The following is a 21,557-nucleotide window of genomic DNA, read 5'->3' on the forward strand; positions in this document are numbered from 1 at the left end:
AATCTGTCAATATCTCAAAGGAGTGGTGAGAACTGCACAATAGGTGAAATCAAACTTAAAAAAAACAATTTGTAACAGATGTAAAAAGAATCACTATAAAGAAAAAGTCAAGAATTTCACATCAATACATGCATCATCACATTTAACTCTCCCAAATCTCCAACAAAAATTAAGATTGGATACATAAGAAAAGTGTTTTAATTGCCAGAAGTTCAAGCACCACAAGAACTGCTGTGCCAGAAGGAAATTATGTAAAAATTATAGAATGGACCAGTTTAATCACCAGGAATCACTTGCCAATGGCTGAAACGCATAAAACTTTCAAATCGGCTGATTTAAGATTCTGTGAAAAATGGAAGAAAAGGAGATAATGAAAATTAAATACACTCAAGACATCATTCTTAAAAGTTTGAAAAATTGTCAAGAATACTTATCCAGCCCACTCTTACTCAAGCATAGCTCAACTATTGCAAACTGCTATGAATTCTGAATGCCAAAAATGTAACCTCCTCACTATAAAACTAGCAAATATGAATCTAAATGAACTCTTAACCTTCATAAAAAACCTATAGATATCCACACAAAATCTAAACAATCTTCATCCCCAAACCTTACCTATACAACAAAAAATATTCAAGAACAACAATTAAGACCATCACAAGACTCTCGGGTAGAAAAACTACCACAAAATACCAGTCCTTCCGAAATGAGAATCTAAAAAAAAACAAACAACAACTTTGCTATATGGAAACTACACAAAGACAAAAGCCAGTATAAACAGCCCTCATCCAAATCTAAATGTCATAAAGTCATGTCAACAATCCCAGTCCAGACACAAACTAAAAATGAAATGCTTGAGTTATACAACAGATATAGCACAATAGAAAAAATGTAATTAGGAATAAACCATCAAAATGCCACAAACAAATCATATAAAACAGAAGATACTCAAAAATACAAAACCTGACACTAAATCATAAATAAAATGGAAACTGAAAAAGACTTAATAAAATATATTACAATGGAATTGCCCACCAAACTATTTATTTTCAGATTATACAAATCATATACATATACAAACTACATCTGGCATAGAATGATCCACTGTGAGTGATTTGCTGTAAAATCAAACTCCTCCTCTTCCTCCTAACCCACCTGATCAATTGAAATCTAATCCTTGTACGATTTTTATTTCTTGTTTATCCTATTTCTTAACCCTATCATTGCTCAAATGCTTTTATACCCACTACTATACATTTGATAGTGAAGTCCCGATTTGCTAGCTTGGAGGAGTGTGGCATCTCCCCATAGGTACCTTTACTCCCAGGTTCATTTTTACCTGGAATGATAGTACCTGTAAGAATCTTATATTTGGGTTACATAGAATTTATTAATTTAAAATCTATTTTACTTACAAAATATGTCTCTGCAAAACAAATTAATCTTCCAAATATATTGGTGTGCCATAAAACAAAAGTTAAACCAAACTGGCCATTACTTACCCAAGGTGGTATAACCTATCAGGATCATGTCTATTAGTTAAATAAGGTCTATGATTTTCAGACTTTTGACTAAAAAACAAATTGATCTATAAATATTGTAAGATATTACGAACTAAAAAAAACAAAAAACAAAACATTTATTAAAATCTTCTATTGTATGTCACTTTTCCCTTATCCAGAAGTCAGAGGTTTTTTTTTAATATTTTGCAAGCTTTCTCTGCAATCACTTATTTCATAAAATGAGAATGAAAATATAGTCACTGTCTTCCTGATGAAAGTAACCAAAAGCAAAAAACAACAAAAAAAAAAAAACACTGTAAAATTAGCAGTTGAAAATTGCAAACCAATATTCATGTACATTTTATCGCTAAACATAAATTCATTAGTTTTTTTTACAAAATTAACCAAAATTTCTGATTACATGTGGCTGATTTACAAACTATCCTTGGAGTAACTTAGCGTGATAGGCTAAAAGATGTCGATATCACAAAAAAGTTTTAATATTAACAGATCCATTAACAATATTATTCGAAAAGAAATTAGCATGGTTGGTTTGTGTTTATTGGCTTCCAGACTCCAGCTTTATAAAGAAATTATATCAAGAAGAATTCATTCAAAGTAGGTGGGCCAATTCCTAAGACCGTGATAATGGTGGAATTTTGTTTTTAAAAAATGTGGCGAAACTCTATGTACATAAGAGAAGGGAGACAATTACATGTTCAATACTGTTACCCCATCCCCGCCTTCTTCTAAATTAACTAAAAATTATAATTAATGTTTGTTTATAAATTGGAGTCGTTGTGATCTGAGAGGGAGCACATGTTTACTTGTTTTTGTTATTTTTATCTTATTTTTTATTACATGTTCATGCAAAATTATACAACCATAAACTTGAATCACTCAAGCCCAAAGAAAAAAAGCTGTGAAAATGTTTTTCTCTTGGGAAGCCGGGGGTGGGGGAGGCATTATAGTGAAACAGGGAATCTTTATTCATTCCTTTTTTTTTTATTTGTGCATTTTTAAATTTTAATATTATACCCAAATTCCTATGTTTCCTATTCTCACCCAAGATCAAATACAATCTATACTATATGCATGATGTCTGTTGGATGCAATAGAAAACAAAGCCCTATACTGAGATCAAACGATCCTGTGTGTGCCTTTAAAGTGTACCAATTTGGTAGCCTTGTTTTTAGTTATCACTGTTCCCAGATTTATTCTGATCTGGAGTGATAGTATCTGTCATGCCCCCATCCTATGGTTTAAATAGAAACTATTTGTTTACAAAATATATGCTGCCAAAACAAATAAAGATACAAACCGATTGTATGATTTCAAAACAGAATGGCTCAACAATGGTTGACATTTCATAAACCCCAACAAGCAAACCAAAATCAATCAAAAGTTTTATGATGAATCCAATGATGCTATTAATTTTATACTAACAGGTTGCCCCGGCATTGTCAGGTCAAAAAATGTGCTTAAATATTATACTTTAATTTATGCAGATGTTATATTATTATAGAGCCAGTAATCTATTGATTTATTGTGCCCAATATATCGTAGTGATTTCAAAAGTTTAAAACCACACATATATATATATGACTTGAGCGCCATAAGCTAGAATCAAACTAAAACATATAGCTCTCCAGAATTATTCCTTACCGTCTGAGTTAAATCCATACACATATAAAAGCTTATAAAATATTGTTTAACCTTTGTGCATGCATAGACGTAACTTGTTTAGTCGACTTATGCCTGACAAGTTCCAATATTTTTCAATTTTGACCCCATAACAACTATTTTTATTGGCTAAAAACAAAATCATATTTGTTCCACAGGTCCAGATCCTCTATATTTTAAGTTTCAAATCTGTAGGCCAAATATTTACAGAGTTTTATAAACCATTCCACACATATAGACACACACACGACAATGTCACTTATATATGAGAGGGAGATTAGGATGTTTTTTTAACAATTCCAAAGAAGATGCTCTAATGAGATCCAATGTCTGGTTCCTCCTTATGAGACATTCACAGCAAGAACTCGTAACTGTAAGGAACTTTTCTTTTTTCTTCCTTGTACCTAATGGCAAACGAATTTCCGTGAACAGACTTTCTTTTCAAGAATTTCCCATGTCATAAATTGTCTTCGTAAGTAATCAAATTTTGTTCATTCCATCCATCATTTTTAATACTCTCATAATATTCTTCATCATTCATTTGATAATCCTTCCATCTCATTTTTATCCTTGAGCGGCTTTTAGCCTTGATAAATGGGCATTCAATCATGTATATAAATGCCTGTATTAATGCAGCAACAGCAATACTGTTCTCATTGATTAAATTTTTTTTTTTTTTTTTTTATAGTTTTATAAAAATCAAATACAAAACATTGAATTTGCAGGTCCTTTAAATTGCATAGCCTTTTGGTTAGAAGCAAAGTGTAGTATCTATTTTGATACTATACTTCATCTGTGTTTTTTTTTTTGGATCAGTGAAAAAGAAATCATAGATCGAGTCAATTTTTGTTTCTATCCCAATCCAGAGTGTCCCTTTTTGAGGAGTTGGATTTTTCCTGCATTAAAAACTGACCATGCATCTAACTTTGTCTTCATGGGAATGTAAATAAATATGGACCCTTGAAAAATATGCTAAAACTGTTGAACTTATAAGAATAAACTAGGCTTTTTGCTCATTAAAAAAAAATGAGCAAAAGTTATAGCCTGTCGATTTAGAATGAGTGCTTTATGCCAAATTGGTGGTTTGATATGGTCAAACTTGTGCCTATTTTTGCATTAAGTACTAATCCCTATTAATCTCGAATTGTGCACTGACTGGATACCATAATACTTAATTTGTTGCACTTTATCATAGCAAAGATCCATACAAAATTTCAGACAAATCAACACTGCAGTTTCCAAGAGAAAGTGGAAGGAACAGACGGATAGACAGACAAAGAGAAATCTAATATAGAAAATGGTAATATGGGGGTTCAGGGCTGGGATTAGGAGTACATAGATTTTCATTTATTCTCGAGCTACACCAAGAATTCCTGCTTGTATTGTGTATGAGATATTAAATATTTTCTTTTTCATATTAATAAATTATAAGAGTCTCCACAATGTTGATAATTTAATAACTTCTGATTCTATTTAGCTTTTTGCTAATTTTCACTTGTTTCAAAAATTGCGTCTCTTAAACCAATGTGATGACAAAATCCTTCCTTTTTAACATCAATAAATCATCCTTCGCCAGACTCTGACCAATATTTTTATACACTGCAACTACTTCTTCGATTTTACTCCCCCGTTTTATATTTATAGCTACGAGATTTCCCCGTCTTATCTCCTACAAACAGGTTCCATCTCGTACTGATTATCGGCAAGTTCGGTATATATTTATAGCATTCGTAATGTGTCTACCTGAACACATAAAGTTGCCACCAGCTTATTTATGTTTAATCTGCCAACCACTTTTAAGCTGACAGCAATCGGCATCGAAAAATCGTCTGGCGTTTCTTCACTCTCTTTTCTAAGGTTAAATATCATTGATTTGCGATTTGCATAAACAGACTCGGTTTATTGTCTCTGCATTTGATCAGCAAGTTGGAATTAATTTTATCAATCAGTGATTGGACTTTCAGAAAACAAGACAAACATTTATGTCTCTTTTGATATCTATTATTTGAATCAATAATCCCATTTTAACTTTTAATAATAAAGACATCTCTCTCCCTCTCTTTATATATATATATATATATACACACACACTGTATAATTTTCTTTATTCATACAAACGTTATTGGCTACATATGTGCATATGTTTTAACTGTGATTTCTTTGAAAATCCAGTATAACCAAGCTTTTAGTCTTAACTCAAAGGTTGAGACTAGAGGCTTGATGACTCGTGATTTTTCAAAATTCAAGCTGAAATATGTATACACATATGCAGCCAATAATTTTTATGTAAAGAAAATTATACAATAATACAGCTTTAAACACTGAAGTTTCATTGGATTAACATGTAAGAAACCATACCTATATATATATTGTTGCATTTTATTTCAGTCAAAAGTTCTCAAAAATCAAGGGCCCCTTCTTGGGGCTAACACATGATCTCTATAAGATGCATAGATATTTTAATATTCTATTACAGTCCTCTTTTATTTCAAATGTTGAGTTATTAGAGAAAGTAGAAATTTTTCTCTGGCTTATTAACAAGTTAACTATGTTATAATATATATTTCTTTTGGTCTCTTGGTCTTACTGAATTCCAGGATAGGAATTCATTTAATCTAGTCATTTATTCATCTTTTTCAATTTTCTTATCAGTTTGTTCCAGCTGGGAAAGTGGGACATCCTGCAGGATGCCGGATATTCACCTTCTATCTCATATATTGTATCCAAAAGATCTTTTTAACGATTCTAACTCCCCCTTTTAATGCAATTATTTGAATCTCTCTTGCACTTGGTTCACTGAGTATATTTGATAGGTAGTTTTTTAAATCCTTTTTCATGGGTCCAGTTATTTTTGTAATCACTGGAATTATAGAGATCCTCCTAAGATTCCAGTTTCTTTTCATATCATCCATAAGATCTTGGTATTTGCTTTAAGGTTGCTTCTTTCTCCTTATCACTATATCAGATTTTATGGCTCTGTTTTCTAGGTATGTAGCTGTAGGAATTGGATAGTCATAGTAGATGGTGTATGACTTATTTCCAACTGTTCTTTCTATATATGTGTGCATGGGTAATAGTAGACAAAATTTATAAAGATACTTTCCTCCTGCTGAGACTGCCCTTTTTCCTTTTTGCCTTATCATTTTGTTCTGCCTTTGAATCTACTTTAAATGGCTCGACCCAATTACAGTGATTACTTTCTTTAGTTGAACTAATTTTTGCTGCAAGATATTCTGCCCAACGTTTAATTCTTATTCATGTTGCTCAGAGAAATCTGTGTCAAATTTGGTTTATAGTTTGTACTTTCAAAAAGAAAGGGCCAAATAGAGCAAATCGATAGAATTTTTAAAGAAAATGACTTAGAAGAAAAAAAATTGCCTATTCATATATACGCCTGCTTGACACGGTTAGTTAATCAAAATATTTTTCTTTTTAATAATTTCTAAAGCCTATTCAGTTGGTTTCTATTCTATCCCAAAGTTTGTATCAGATTAACTTTAAGCAACATTAATATTTTGAATGCTTAGAGAATTTGATTTCCCTATTTAAATAATAAAGGTAGGTTTATTAGTTTGCCTATCTGTTTTCTCTTTCCATCAATCTCCCAAAAGATATTTTCACTTTGATGACCAAATTGATTCTTTAATTCGTAGATTAATTTAAGTTGGGTTCTCGACCGTGCTAGTAAATTACTTACACCTAAGAATATCCTATACTTCTACATGCATGGAGTATTGTTGCCAAATTTGGGCTGGTACATATACTGCTACTCTCTCTCTCTCACTCTCTCACTCTCTAACTCTCTCACTCTCTCACTCTCTAACTCTCTCACTCTCTCACTCTCTAACTCTCTCACTCTCTAACTCTCTCACTCTCTAACTCTCTCACTCTCTCACTCTCTCACTCTCTAACTCTCTCACTCTCTCACTCTCTCACTCTCTAACTCTCTCACTCTCTAACTCTCTCACTCTCTCTAACTCTCTCACTCTCTCACTCTCTCTAACTCTCTCACTCTCTCTAACTCTCTCACTCTCTCTCTCACTCTCTCTCTCACTCTCTCTCACTCTCTCTCACTCTCTCTCACTCTCTCTAACTCTCTCTCACTCTCTCTCACTCTCTCTAACTCTCTCTCTCACTCTCTCTCTCACTCTCTCTCTCTCACATTCTCTCTCTCACATTCTCTCTCTCACATTCTCTCTCTCACATTCTCTCTCTCACATTCTCTCTCTCACATTCTCTCTCTCACATTCTCTCTCTCACATTCTCTCTCTCACATTCTCTCTCTCACATTCTCTCTCTCACATTCTCTCTCTCACATTCCCTCTCTCACTCTCTCTCTCACATTCCCTCTCTCACATTCTCTCACACATTCTCTCTCTCTCTCTCTGTCTCTCTCTCTCTAACAGTCTAAAAAATATCTGAAATTTAATAGGTTCTGTACTATCAACCAAACTCCAATCTCTGCTGTATCCCTGTGCTTGCTTTGCATGTATTTTAATGAAATGTTCTCTGAACTCTTACCACTTGTGTCGCTTCAGTGTACATACTTCTGACAAGCAGAAAAATCCCACTGTATCACTGTTGATGCCAGAATGCCTTCTACTCTAATAGTTTTTACCTTTGGCCTGCTAGACTTTGAAATTCTCTCCTTAGTTCCAGCTTCGCTGACTGTACCGAAATGCAGAAGTTTATTCAACTCCTTACAACCCCCTGTTAAACATGATCCCAATTAACAGCTCCTATATTCCAAGTAGAATTATTTTGGGCGTAAAAAAATTCCTCATTACCGAACAGTTTGTTCAGTCACTGAGTTTGTTTATAAAATTTTTTTCTATTTGATCAGTTCTCTTTTTTTATCAACACACATTATTTAGGGGCATCGTTTGTGTAACTGACTAGCTACATACATGGAAATATCCATGAAGGCTTCTTTGAAGCAACTTTTACAGAAGATGCCTTTCTTTGCCCAATGCTTTTTCATGACTGACATTAAATGTATCACCAATCAAGTTCAACAACTTGCACTTGACCAAGTTAGTCAATCATCTTTTCTGGAGATATACTTGACTAAATCATATGCGACACACACCTGAGTAGAGTGCTAGTTGATCTGGGATTGCTTAATTTTTTTTTTGGGGGGGGGGAGTTTATCAGATATGTGGACATAGTGTGATGTATGGAAGGGAAACCTGGCCAGTGATGGTTGAGGACATGTGTTGCATGGAAAGAAGTGTGATAAGAATGATATGATGGATGTGTAATGTGAATTTTAATACAGGCTTAGTTTTGATGATATCAAAGGAATATTAAATCTGGACGATAAAGGGAGATAAGCGCAGAACAGGTGACTTTGATTCTATGGCTACGTTGGAAAAATGGATGAGAGTTTCTGGAGTATTTGATGTAGAACAGTTGAAATAGTAGATGGTTCAGTTTATGGAGGAAGGAAAACATGGAAGGAAATGATAAAAATGAACTTGAGAGATAAATAAGTACCTAAAGGTTACTTTGGAAGTCAATTTCTTAAAGCTGTTTAATACATGCCAGCATGTAAAACGGATGTATAAACTGAATATGATGATGGGACATTAAAAGTGGGATCTTGAAGAATTAGGCTTGGTGACCCCAGCTCTGTATATTCATGATTGTATCAAATGTTGAGAGAAAAATGGAAGTTCCGTATGTATTAGGGTTTATTGGAGTTCCATAAAAATATATTTAACAGATAATATTTGTGTTCTTCAAACTACTGTTCTCTTCTTCAGTATCATTTTCACAATGTTTCGGCCGATGTAACCACCAACCTTCTTGTGGTGTATCTTGTTGAACTCTGGAATCTTTCTATCAAACTTGAGAATCTGCATAGAATTTTGAATAGAACCATTGATTTAATTCATGGATTGCATACTCTCGTTCCAGCAGCTATGGTAGCCTGGATAGAGATCCTAAGTAATTTGCAATTGTCTTTTTGATCACCCACGGTGAGGATTGAACCTTCAACTTTCAATTCAAAAGAATGCCACTTTTACAACTGAATTTTTCTCTAACCACTGCCACAGGTCCTTGTGAACAATCATAGTACGAATTTTAGAAGCTATAAAGCAATTTTATTTCTAGATGTGAATACCACAATTTTTATTTACTACATATATAAATTTGTATTCCTGTCTGTTTGTTCACAATTTGATTAATATATACAAAAGGTCCGTTACTTTAGTCTTTCATTCATTTCTATATATAGTATGATTCTTTCAAAATATACAATTAAGAGGTCATCTCATTTGCATATTATATTAAGGAAAATCGATTTTATTAAGTAGCTGTATGTTAGTTTAAGTTTCTAATGAGAGTTGTTTAAAGGGTTCTATTTAAGATTGTTTTTTCATCAATTTTAAATAACAATTATATTGATAATATATTTAATTTAATTTATTTGGAATTATTATTTCTGGCATCGATATTTTATTTTTTTTAGAAACGGGTAGTTATTTCCCCTGATGAGTTTTTTTTTTTTTTCCAAAGTTCGAAAGATAAAAAAAAGAAACTCTTGCCCACATAAAATAATGTAGTAATTGCAATAAGTTTCTAGTGTGAAAAAATAATTTTGTGTAGACAAAGTTTGTTTTGATTATTATTGAAACGACTATACAGAATGTTTGAGCGTTCTGAGAATTGAATCCCCCCCCCCCAAAAAAAAGAAATAAGCCGAAAATTTTTTTTATTTACGAAAAAAAAAAAAAGAAGCCAGTAAAGAAAGTGCCTTCACAAAAAAAACAAAAACCAAAAAAAAAAACAAGCCAATAAAAGGAATTCCATTTTGTTCCTGAACTTTTCAAACATGTTAATGTTTACAGACGTTATTATTTCTGCACTGAGCAAAGTCGTTTGCAAATTAGCTTTTCCCTTTATTCGAGTTTCAGGTTGGAGTCTGCCTATACGGTTATTTATTTATTTTTTTTGGTCACTCCAGCACTCACTGCTATTTTTATTGAAACAAAAATTGTTTTGATTCATTTATTTTTTATTTTATTTTTTATTTATTTATTTTATTGGCGGGGGTGAAGTCCAGTGCATGAGCAACAAAAAGTGCTCAATATCTGGAGAATAGCTTCTTTTTGCATCCGTTCTGCCGAAATATCTGGTGGAGAAGGTACCATGTACTTCTTTTTTTTTTTTTTTTGGGCGATTACATTTATGTTTTTATCCATTCTTTTATTTTTGAAATTGTTGTGGTAATATTGATGTTGCCCACAATGAAAATGATTAATATCCTTAGTATAGTAGGTTTGTTCCAAATGGAACTTCATATTGACCCAGGCATTGCTGGGTACCCATGCTAGTATTACTATATATGTATATATAAATCTATTACTGTGTATATATTATTATATATATTATCAATTATTTATAATTAATGGTTCCCATATCATGTTAAATTCTAGGTCTACTTAGTAGTTGATTGTCACCCAATATATGAATAACCAATCCCCATCTCAAAAATTTAGAAATGTAACAGATGATATTAGAGAAGTCAACTGGAAGGAGAAAGGGGAACCAGAGTAGGAACCTGATATTGTGACATGACAATTTCTTGACTTAATTCTTTTGTTGTATTTTTACCATCGTATGATCACCCCTGCCCAGTGTCACTTAATCCAACCTGGAATTATGAGTTATTTCGCTTTTGTTATTCCTTGTTGCTATATATACTTTGAATTGTCCAAGTTTTGAAACCATATCTGTTGTAGTTTCTATTTTCATCTTTAGCTAGCTTCATATTTTGTCTCTATTGGATTTTATCTATTGAAACTCTTGTCTTATCTTTGCTCACTTGTTTAAGTGCAAATCGGACATTTCAAGTAGGCATTGAAAAAGATCACATCATTCCAGGTTTTTAATGTTTTTCTGGCGACACAAAACTGAAATTGGCTGTCGTTTCTGATTGATGTTAAAATCTTTAATTACAAACGAAAACTCATTTTGCAATTAACAATTGTCAGTTTTTTATAACCAGACAAATTGCTGTTATCTTACAATTAATGTTGCTAATGACAAATTGGACATTTGATAAAGATGAAAACATTTCTGTGCTTGATTTTTCAATTGAAAATCATAACTTTACATCTATGATGGCTTATGGATTCGCTACTATTTTGAAAACCCAATCTCATTTTTCTTTATCTATTTTTATTTAAAATATATAAGTGCACATTTCAACTACTCCAATCTCTTACTACCCCCTAACTCAGCATCACTTCTTTATACTCTGTTGATCCCCACTTCTGCTTAACGTGGTCTCTTCCATTATATCTACCTATCCTCATCCTGTGTTATATTTTTCTACTTTATCTCTAGCTTCTCCTCGTTTCCCTCTGATACTCTTCCATTCCCTCTTTTCATCCTTTCCAATCTTCTTTTACCTCACTATATCATTTTCTCTCTGGGCCATCCTAATTCAAAGTGAGAAAATGTGACTTATAGTATTGGCAGACATAAACCTACAAGCATGTCTTTAAAAGATGTCATTTTATAAAAAAGATTTTTGCTTCTGTTTGTATTTTAAGGCAAAAAAAATTTATTAACTGGGGACATTTTCTTCCAATCAGTCATTTTTTTAATATTATTTATTATTTTCTTCAGATTTAGTCTAATATTTTTTATCCATTTCCTCATTGAACTTTGCAAACCATTTTATCTAGAAAATATTAGATTTGATAAAAAATTTTTTTATAAAATTTAAAATCAAATTGGTCTCTGTTGTTAGCATTTGTTTTGGTCCTTAATTCTGCAATACAAGTGAAGAATTCAACAAATGTCAGTGTTTTCAGTTACAGAGATGATGCTGTGAGTCTTCTAAATTCTCTGTGATTTGAGTGAGTCACTAGGAAAATCAGTGAATCTCAACTAAAGTTTCATAAATTGTAATGAAAGACTCGATAAAGTTTTTTTATTTTTGTTCTAACTAGAAAATGTATTTTTCCCAAATTACTTTGTAAGAAGGCGGCTTTTCTTTTTTATCTACAGAACAAATTTGGAGAAAAGTCTGTGAATTGTCCACATACATATAGATAGGTGTTTCAGTTATAGAATTGTTTTTTTTTGTGTGTGTGTGTAATATATATATATATATGTATATATATCAGGTTAATGTCTGAGATTGTATTATAACCATAAATACACTTAAGAGCATACATCTAGGAGAAGGAAAACTCTGTAACACTTGACTGTTAGTTCCAATGATGTAGACTTGCTCTTTTTGGATCTTGGTGGCAATCATTTAAAAAAATAATACTGCTTCTGTCATGAGTTTTTTCTCACTAAGACACAAATCCTTATTTACAAAAATATACACCTGGAGCACATTTGACAATGATCAGGATCACAGGATTCTCCATGCTTACTCCAAAAACTAAATTTTTTCTCATTTGAGCTGTGGAGGATGCATGGAGACTTGATTTTGGTATGCAATATCATCAAACCTACCTTTTCAAGTTGTTCACTTTAATGCAAAGTCATTGTTTCTTCAAACCATAATTTTCAGCTCAATAGAAGATACAAACCATTCTGTCTTTGTTTCTGTTCTGTGGAAGAACTTGGAGAGGGTCATGATAGTAGCTACCATATCCATGCTTGAAGGGTATCACAGCCTTTTTCCATTATCAGATGGTTCATAACTGAATTGAGGAACTTATGGCTGCCCCTCTGAAGCCGCACCAATGCATTGAGCTACTTAGGAACTATGCGATCCCAAAACTGCTCCATATGCTAGTGTGGAGCAACATCCATGCAACACACTGAAGGCCCTCGACATTACCATCAGTGGGGGGGTGCACCAGTGGTTGAGACGCCCCCAACGATTGCCCAGTTGACATCTTCCACGCCGCAATCTCTGATGAGGGCTCGGGCTCTGCCAGCCTTGTCAGTTTCAGTCCCTCTGATGAGGCAGCGGAGGTATGAGAAGCTCTTCGCCAGGAGACAGTCGGGCATCGTAAGAGAGTTTGTCCAGAGCCAAGCATTCCAGACCATCCTCAATCTGGAGAACTGCCCCGCAAAGGTTCGCGGGAATTCAGTGAGGAACCCGGAGGAAGCTGAAACAGAATGGGCAGCGGCCCTGCACCAATCCCTGGATGGTGCAGCCCTCATTCATGCCAGCGATCAAGAGCCTCATACCTCTGGCTCCGCCACCCCGAATGGGTGTTCCTCAGACTATACGTCAGGGGCATAAACCTGAGGTGTAGACTCTTGAGCACAAAAGTGAGGCGGGCAAGGAGTGGCCACCTGGACAGGGACCTAAAGTGTTGTAGACAGTGTGGTCAGGTGGAGTCTTGTCCACATCGAGATGCGGTGTGCGGCGATGCATGACACCAGGTGTACAGGGTGACCAATCTTCTGGTGAAGTTCCTCCGACAGAAGGGCCTCACAGTTCATGAAGAACTCAGAGTCCTTATGAGAAGGAGCTTCCTAAAGCCAGATCTTATTGTAGAAACCCCAGGGGTGTCTATGTGGTGGATGTTACTGTTCTAGGCGATTACAATCTTACCGTGGAGTATCTGGGGAAGAAGTAAAAGTATGATTGTCCCCTATATAATGATGGCTTCCAGTCCCAGATACTAGCGAAAGACACCTTGTACCCAATGGAGCATCCTCCGGTCATGTTAACGTACAGAGGACTGCTCCACCCTATGAGTAGTTCTTCACTCCGTGCCCTAGGTCCCTCTCCCTGAGGGACTTGGGCGACTTGGCGTTCCTGGTGATGGTTAGCTCCCTAAAATGTTATGATATATATATATATGTAAATAGCCTCCCATTTGCTCACCAACTAGGACACCTGCTGGGGCGTTACCCTGCTGGAGACCTGCTGATTACGGAATCTGTAATCGTTGACCGGCCCCCCCCCCTCCCCTGTGGCTGGTCATGTACACACATAATGACCTCTGTGTGCATGGAAAAGTGGACATAGGATCGATCAACCGAAAGGTTGACTGTGTTGCGTGATACCCTGGAGGGAACCTCCACATGGGTGGTGACGGGTACGCAGCTCATGTCTCCTTTGTCATTGCGTGAACTCTCTGTATCTGTCTTGCCAGTGGTAACAAGGCAGACCAACGCTTGCTGACCAGCTACAACAAAAAACGAGTTACAATAGCCTTAGATATGCATTCAGACTGCATGTGAATCTAAATAGATTCTGTTTCTTTGTATGGCTTGTTGCATTATGCTGCCTTTTTAGTTTTTTTTAAATAAATAAATTTGATTTAAAATTGTCTTTATTCAAATTCCATAAGCCATGCTTATAAAGAACTAGCAGGCTGCATGATGTTATTATATAGCCAATTCTCTATTGAATATTATATTGTACGCAATATATAGTAATGTTTTCAAAAGTTAAAAAAAAAAAAAAAAAAAAAAATTCTGCTGCATTCAGCTAGAATTGAAACCAAAATATTTTGCAGACAATAATCAGGGTAATAGAATAGCTCCTCAGCAGTATTCACTATTATTTGACCTAAGGACACATGAGTATCAAAACTTTAAAAAGTAACGCGGTTAAATGTTTTTGCATGAGTACACATTAAGTCAACATGCTTGCTAAGTTCCTATTTTTTAATTTTTACTGCTTAGCAGCCATTTTTACTGGCTAAAAACCAAATTGAATTTGTTCCATAGATCTGAAACCCCTAGATATCAAGTTTTAAGTTTGTAAACCAGAAATTAACAGTAGTTTGGTAGACTGTTCCACATGCACACTCACACAGGCAGACAAGGTTACTTTTATAATATACTAGCAAGCTGCTTGGCATTGCCCATTCGTAAAATAAACTTAAATATATTTTAATTGATACAGATTTCATATTTATTATAAAGCAAATTCTCTATTGATTATTATGTTGTACCCAATATATAGTAGTGATTTCAAAAGTAAAAAAAAAATTTGGTTGCTGTTACTTAGAATCAAAACTAAATTACTTACTGTTCCAGCCTTAGTTGTTACCATCTGACCTAAATCTGCATGCATATAAAAACTTTAAAAAAAAAAAAAAATCGGTTGTTGAACTTATATATATAACCAAATGTCTTTTCTTTTTTTCAATTCTAACTCATTAGCAGCTATTTTTACCGGTTAAAAACAAAATCGAATTTCTTCCACAGGTCTAAATCTCCTATATATCGCGTTTCAAGTCTGTAGATCAAAAATTAAGAGTAGTTTGGTAAAGGCCGTTTCTCAGGCACAGATAGATAATGTCACTTTTAGGAAGAAAAAAAAGATTGAATTTTTTGCCCTCGTTTTTGGAGCATGTAATATTGCGCTTGTTATGCTACTTATGTCTTGTGCTGTACTTATTGAAGACTTTTTCATTTCGATTCCATTTTCTTTTCAGAATTCCTTAACAAAACAACCAGTGGAGATTGAATCACCCGGCCGGAGTGGTGCCCGCATGTTGTTGTCACAAGATAAAAAGTATTTTATTAAGACGTTGGTCAGTGAAGAAGTTGAACAAATGCATCATATTCTGAAACAGTATCACTCAGTAAGTAGCAACAACTTTTGAAATGGACTGAATATTTGAATTGCGATTACCATACGGTGAAGGTGCTGTGTTAGCTTGTGCTGAAAATTTATTGATGACTAACATAGATACAAATATTGATGTTTTTTATTTTTAGTCTGCAGAAAATAAAGATTCAAAAGATTCCTTTGTTGTTACTGAAAAGCAATTTTGTCTGTGAACAAAATCTATTTACCAATTCAGTATTTTGTGTTCAACCATTTCCTTGCCAATTTGAAAAGCTGTTAAAAATGTCTGGAAGAGCATCTCTAGTTATATGGAACTTGGCTAAATTTCTGCTAATGCTTTGCATTATCAATATTTCTTTATATTGCAGAATATTTACACAGGCTAACCCTAACCATGAGCTTAAGTGGAGATGCCACTTTTTTACTGAAAAAAAAAATAAAGTTGGCTATTTTATCTGTTTTAAAAAAAAAATTTAATTAATGACCCCAAACATAGGAAATCTGAAGGAAAAACAAAAATTGTCTTTGAATCCAACCGATTCCTCACTTGATGCTCAATTTTTCAAATTTATTTTATTTTTGTTAAAGAAGAAAAAAAGTTGAACTCTGGATAAAGACATACTTTCGGTTAAATGTGTGACCGAATATAGAGTGAAGGAGTGTTTCTAAAGTTGGGAAAACTGCGTGCCTGGCTACTTATAAAAGAAGCATGAAAAAGAACATTGGTTGAAAAAAGATAAAAATAAAAAAGCCTTTCTTTCTGGAAGGAAACAGGAAATGACAAAGTTTCTTGGGTTTAATATATCTACTTAAAATGTTCTAAACAAGCAAGAAAATCCTAAACTACCATTATCTCCATATATAATAAAATGACTGCAGAAATTCCCCTCTGGATCAAAGTAGCATAGATTTGCAACAACAAATACCACAGTAATTGTCTGTATTTTTGAGATGAGGTGTTTTCATTTATTGAGATTGTCATAATAATAATAAACAATAAAAAAAAATTATGGAAGTTTATTTGTAAATTATTTTATCTTTTCCTTGTGATTAGATGAGATTTATAGGTTTTCCGGTATTACGATATAATGATTAGCGCATGTAAAATTGTCAACAATTAGTTTTTATGTAACAACGTTCTGCTTTCCAACAGCCAGCCAAACAATGCACGTGCACAAGTTGTTTGGCTTATGGCAAGATCATTTATTTGTTCACAGGTTACCTGAAAACCTATGTCATCAAATTAAGTTGAATGTGAAAGGCAGTGATAAACAACGAATTTAACTTTTTAAGAACCTTACCTTTATTAATGCTATATAGAGATTATGGCTGCATTGAAGATGTTAACGTTGGACAAAATTGAAGAGGTTAGCAGCCAGATATTTTCAGATTTTTTTGTTATAGCATAAAAATAGTAAAGAAGTTTATTGAATGAAAAAAAAAAAATTTTTTTTTGGCCAACAATTTTATTTCTACACCATTCAGTAATTTTTATTTTTTTTTCCGGAACTAATCATAATAAAAAGACACGATCATTTGGAAGCTTAACTCTTCAATATGAAATGCATCAGTTTAAAACATCAGCAATCTACACAAGCACACAAAAATAACAATAATCACGTGTAAAATGCATAATTGTTTATATATTTACACACACACTCTGTTTTTTCAATTTGGCTTTCTTGTTTGCGAAAATCTGGTTACAGTTATCAATTTGGTCTTTTTTCTGGAATATTTGGCTTCAGATATTTAGTAGAGAATAGCAACCCAACTAGGGTCAGCTATTGGACATGTTTACCCTTTTAGAACCTTTAAAACTCACATATAATAAAAAAAACAACAAAAGAATTAACGAACCTGAACAATACTGCCCCTACCATTTAAGTTTTTTACTTTTTCACTTATTCATAAATTTTTCAGGTGAATATCAGTGCGTACGGGCTTAAATTTGGAATTATAATGTTCTACTACAGTATTACAACATTCTACTACAGCGAACACCCACTTTTTGGCCACTCCCGTTGTTAATGCTGCCACTAGCATTTACATTATTCCTTTTCAATTTTTTGTACATTTCTACAGTGCTTATCATAGATTACACGCTTAGCTTTCATGTTACTAAAATACCTTGAAAAAATTGCATACACCTTATCAACATCGACTGCTGGAAAACCGCCTCTGTGGTACCAGTCTTCAAGAATTCTGGTGAAAGAACTGACCCACTAAATTATTGCCCCATTAGCCTCCTCCCGCTTTTCGCCAAAATATTTGAGTCCTTAGTTAATCAAGCCCTAGTCCAGCACCTAACAGCTGCTAAACTCCTGACTGACAAACAATATGGATTCAGGCAAGCCCGTTCAACAGCAGATATCTTAACTGTAGTTTCTGAACGTATATACCGTTCACTGGACAAAACAGGGGAGAGTAGAGCGGTGGCCCTCGATATATCTAAGGCTTTTGACAGGGTATGGCACGATGGTCTTCTAAGGAAAATTAGATCATATGGAATCACTGGAAGAATTCATAATGTAATTAAATCCTTAAGTAATAGAAAAATCAAAGTTGTCCTTGACGGTCGTACATCCAAACAATACGACATAAATGCGGGAGTACCTCAGGGGTCTATCCTTGGACCTCTATTATTCCTGATATTCATAAACGACCTCCCTGATAAAATTGTTTCGGAGATGGGTATATTTGCCGATGACGCCACTCTTTATAACAGATATGAGGGGAAAACAAATGAACACATATCCAAGGAAATGGCAGAAACACTAGAGGATGACCTCCAATCCGTAGTGGAATGGCGACAAAAATGGTTGGTCACATTCAATGCTGCTAAGACTAAGCTTGTTTCCTCCAATAACTGCAAGAAACCTTCTCTACCACCAATAGCAATGGCTAAGAACACATTACCTGAAAGTACTTCTTTTAAACTCCTCGGCCTAACGTTTACAGGGAATATGAACTGGAATAGATACATTGAGAGCATTGCCAAGGCTGCTGCAAGGAAGGTTGGCTCCCTCTACCGTGCTAGAAAACTACTTACGCCTGACAGTATCCTATACCTCTATAAGGCAACCATTCGCCCATGTATGGAGTACTGTTGTCACATCTGGGCTGGTGCATCTGCTTCTTGACTCTCGCTCCTGGACAGGGTTCAAAAGAGAGTCGCCAACCTGATAGGTCCTGAACTGTCATCTAGGCTTCAGCCTCTGTCCCATCGACGAGATGTTGCATCCCTCTGCCTGTTCTACAAATACTTCAATGGTGAATGCTCTGACGAACTGCAAACACTTGTACCTCCCCGACGTAACTACCCCCGACAAACTTGACAAGCTACTAAGTCTCATCCCTTTACAGTAGAGATCCCTAGGTGCAAGAAAGCCTTTTACTCCAATAGTTTCTTCCCCAGAACTGCAGGTCTTTGGAACTCCCTTCCGGGATTCTGCTTTCCCAACTGCAACGATATGCAGAAGTTCAAGTGTAATGTCAACAAACATCTTTCTACTCATCTCCCTTCATAATGACCCCGCTAATTAAGTCCCTGATAGTAGCCCCCCTGCTTCAAAGTGGCACTGTGCCTTGTTTGGGTTGAAAATTGAATAAAAAAACAAAACAAAAAAAAAACAAAAACAGAAGGAAACATTTAACCACTAGGGGCAGCATTAACAACTGACCTGGCAAAATAAGTTTGTGTTTCATTTATTAGAACGTTATCATTACAAATTGCTCGCATACTATTACAGTCATTAAAAATACTACCTAAATTTTTTTTTTTTTTTTTTTAAATATGAAAATGAAGCCTGTACTCGATGATAGGAAAAATTTAAAAGCTAGGAGAATTATTGTTCAGGTCCACAGCAGTGTTTTTTGGTTATTTCATTTCCTCATGACACAATGTTGTCACGTTAGGTGAAAGCACAGAATAATCACAGCACGTAATCAAATCCCCATGTTAAGAATGAGTTTATAGATACTAACGTTATTTCGGCACGGTACATTCATTTTGGTCATGGGCTCCAGTGCCCGCTATTTTACTGGGCCGGTAGGGCTTCCAACTAAGAACTGTAGCTAGTTTTTTTTTTTTTTTTTTTTTTTTTTTTACAGATGGAGTGGGAGTCATACTTGCACCATAGAATCCCGGTTCACAGGTCCTGTTAGTATATAAAGTAAACGTGTCTGTGTGTACATTTCCCTATGCAATAACTCTGTCAATTTTAAGTCTACAGACTCGAAATTTGATATACAGGGTACTGAGATTTGGGAAAATCTTTGTGATCGGTTTTCGGACAGAAATTTGGCTGTTAAGGAGTCAAAGTTCAATGATTTGACCTTTGAGAACTCTACCAAACTCCTCCGAAAATTTTGGGTCTAAACACTTGAAACTTTAGATATAGGTTCCTTGGACATGGGTCTAACTTATTAACTTAATTTGAGCCCAAAACAATAAATTTTAAGGCGTCATAATAGGGGTCAAAGTTAAAAAAATTGACCGCTTATTTAAAAATCTTTTTTTTCTTTTTTGCTCAACATGCACCCCCAAACACCCGGGCAACACCGAGCTGAAATGCTAGTGTGTGTGTGTGTGTGTGTGTGTGTGTGTATATATATATATATATATATATATATATATATAATGGAGAAAAATTAAAGTAGAAAAAAATGATCGATTTTACTGATACAAGTCAAAATCATGTGTATAACTGATATTTTATCCTTTATTAATTAAGATTTTGCTCGCTTTTAAAGTTTTAGTATCAGTCATGCACATGATTTTGGTTTCACTTTTGTAGCTATGCAGTTATTTTTTCAACAAATATGTAGTGTGGGTATTGACATGAATGAAATGTAGATGTTCATGTTTTTCAATATAACATGACTCATTCTAACAAAATGTAAACATGGGAAAAATGCTTGTTTGTAATGAAAGCCATAAAACATGGCTAATGAACAAGATTTTATTTATATATATGTTTATACTCCTATAAATTCGTTTTTCTTTTGTGTGTATTTATATTCATATTAAAAACCCTCTTTTCTATTTATTTAAAAAGAAAATACAATTTTCTTATATATGGGTTGTGGAATTGCATTCACTAGCAAAAAATCTAGCTAATTTGTATATTCTTTTAAACATTCATTTTAATTAATTCCCTATTAGTTTTTTTCGGTTTTCTTATGGGATGATCATCTTTAGTTAACTGTTGTGTGTAATTATATTCATGCAGATATTCTACATGATTTATACTTGCATAATATTTGCGTAAAAAGTTTACAGTAAATATAAAATTGTTTCCATATATATTTATGTATACATATATATTTTTGTTAAATCTATAAAAATGAATGTGTCTGTGTGTCTACATTTTCCTACTCAATAACTCTGTCAATTTTCAGTTTACAGACTCGAAATTTGATATACAGGGTACTGAGATTTGGGAAAATCTTTGTAATCCGTTTTTGACCAGAAATTTGGCTGTTAAGGGGTCAAAGTTAAACGATTTGACCTTTGAGAACTCTACCAAACTCCTCCACCAATTTTGGGTCTAAAAATTTGAAATTTTATATATAGGTTCCTTAGACATGGATCGAACTTAACTTAATTTGAGCCCAAAACAATAAATTTTAAGGGGTCATAATAGGGGTCAAAGTAAAAAAAAAAAATTGACTGCTTTTTTTTTGCTCAACATACACATCCAAACACCCGGGCAACACCAGTATATATATATATATATATATATATATATATATATATATATATATATATTGTTTTCTATTTTAAAAAATTTTAGTTAAGGTTTTCTCTTTTCATCCTCATGTAGTTAAATTCTGTTTTAAAATTGAAGACTTTT

The 21,557-nt window shown here is 33.9% G+C and overlaps 1 protein-coding gene across 3 annotated transcripts in view; it reads left to right on the forward strand.

Moving 5' to 3' along the window:
- The window catches only part of LOC145292097 (phosphatidylinositol 5-phosphate 4-kinase type-2 alpha-like), a 265,122-nt gene that overhangs the window by 201,931 nt on the left and 41,634 nt on the right, over nucleotides 1–21,557 (forward strand). For all 3 annotated transcript variants that reach the window (XM_080138179.1, XM_080138180.1, XM_080138181.1), the window contains exon 4: nucleotides 15,566–15,715. In XM_080138179.1, the coding sequence (XP_079994305.1) occupies nucleotides 15,566–15,715 (150 nt within the window). The remainder of the gene's footprint in view (nucleotides 1–15,565; nucleotides 15,716–21,557) is intronic.

The sequence above is a fragment of the Euprymna scolopes genome, chromosome 13 (assembly GCF_053919585.1).
Source record: "Euprymna scolopes isolate OS-2025 chromosome 13, ASM5391958v1, whole genome shotgun sequence".
In the NCBI taxonomy this organism is placed as follows: domain Eukaryota; kingdom Metazoa; phylum Mollusca; class Cephalopoda; order Sepiida; family Sepiolidae; genus Euprymna; species Euprymna scolopes.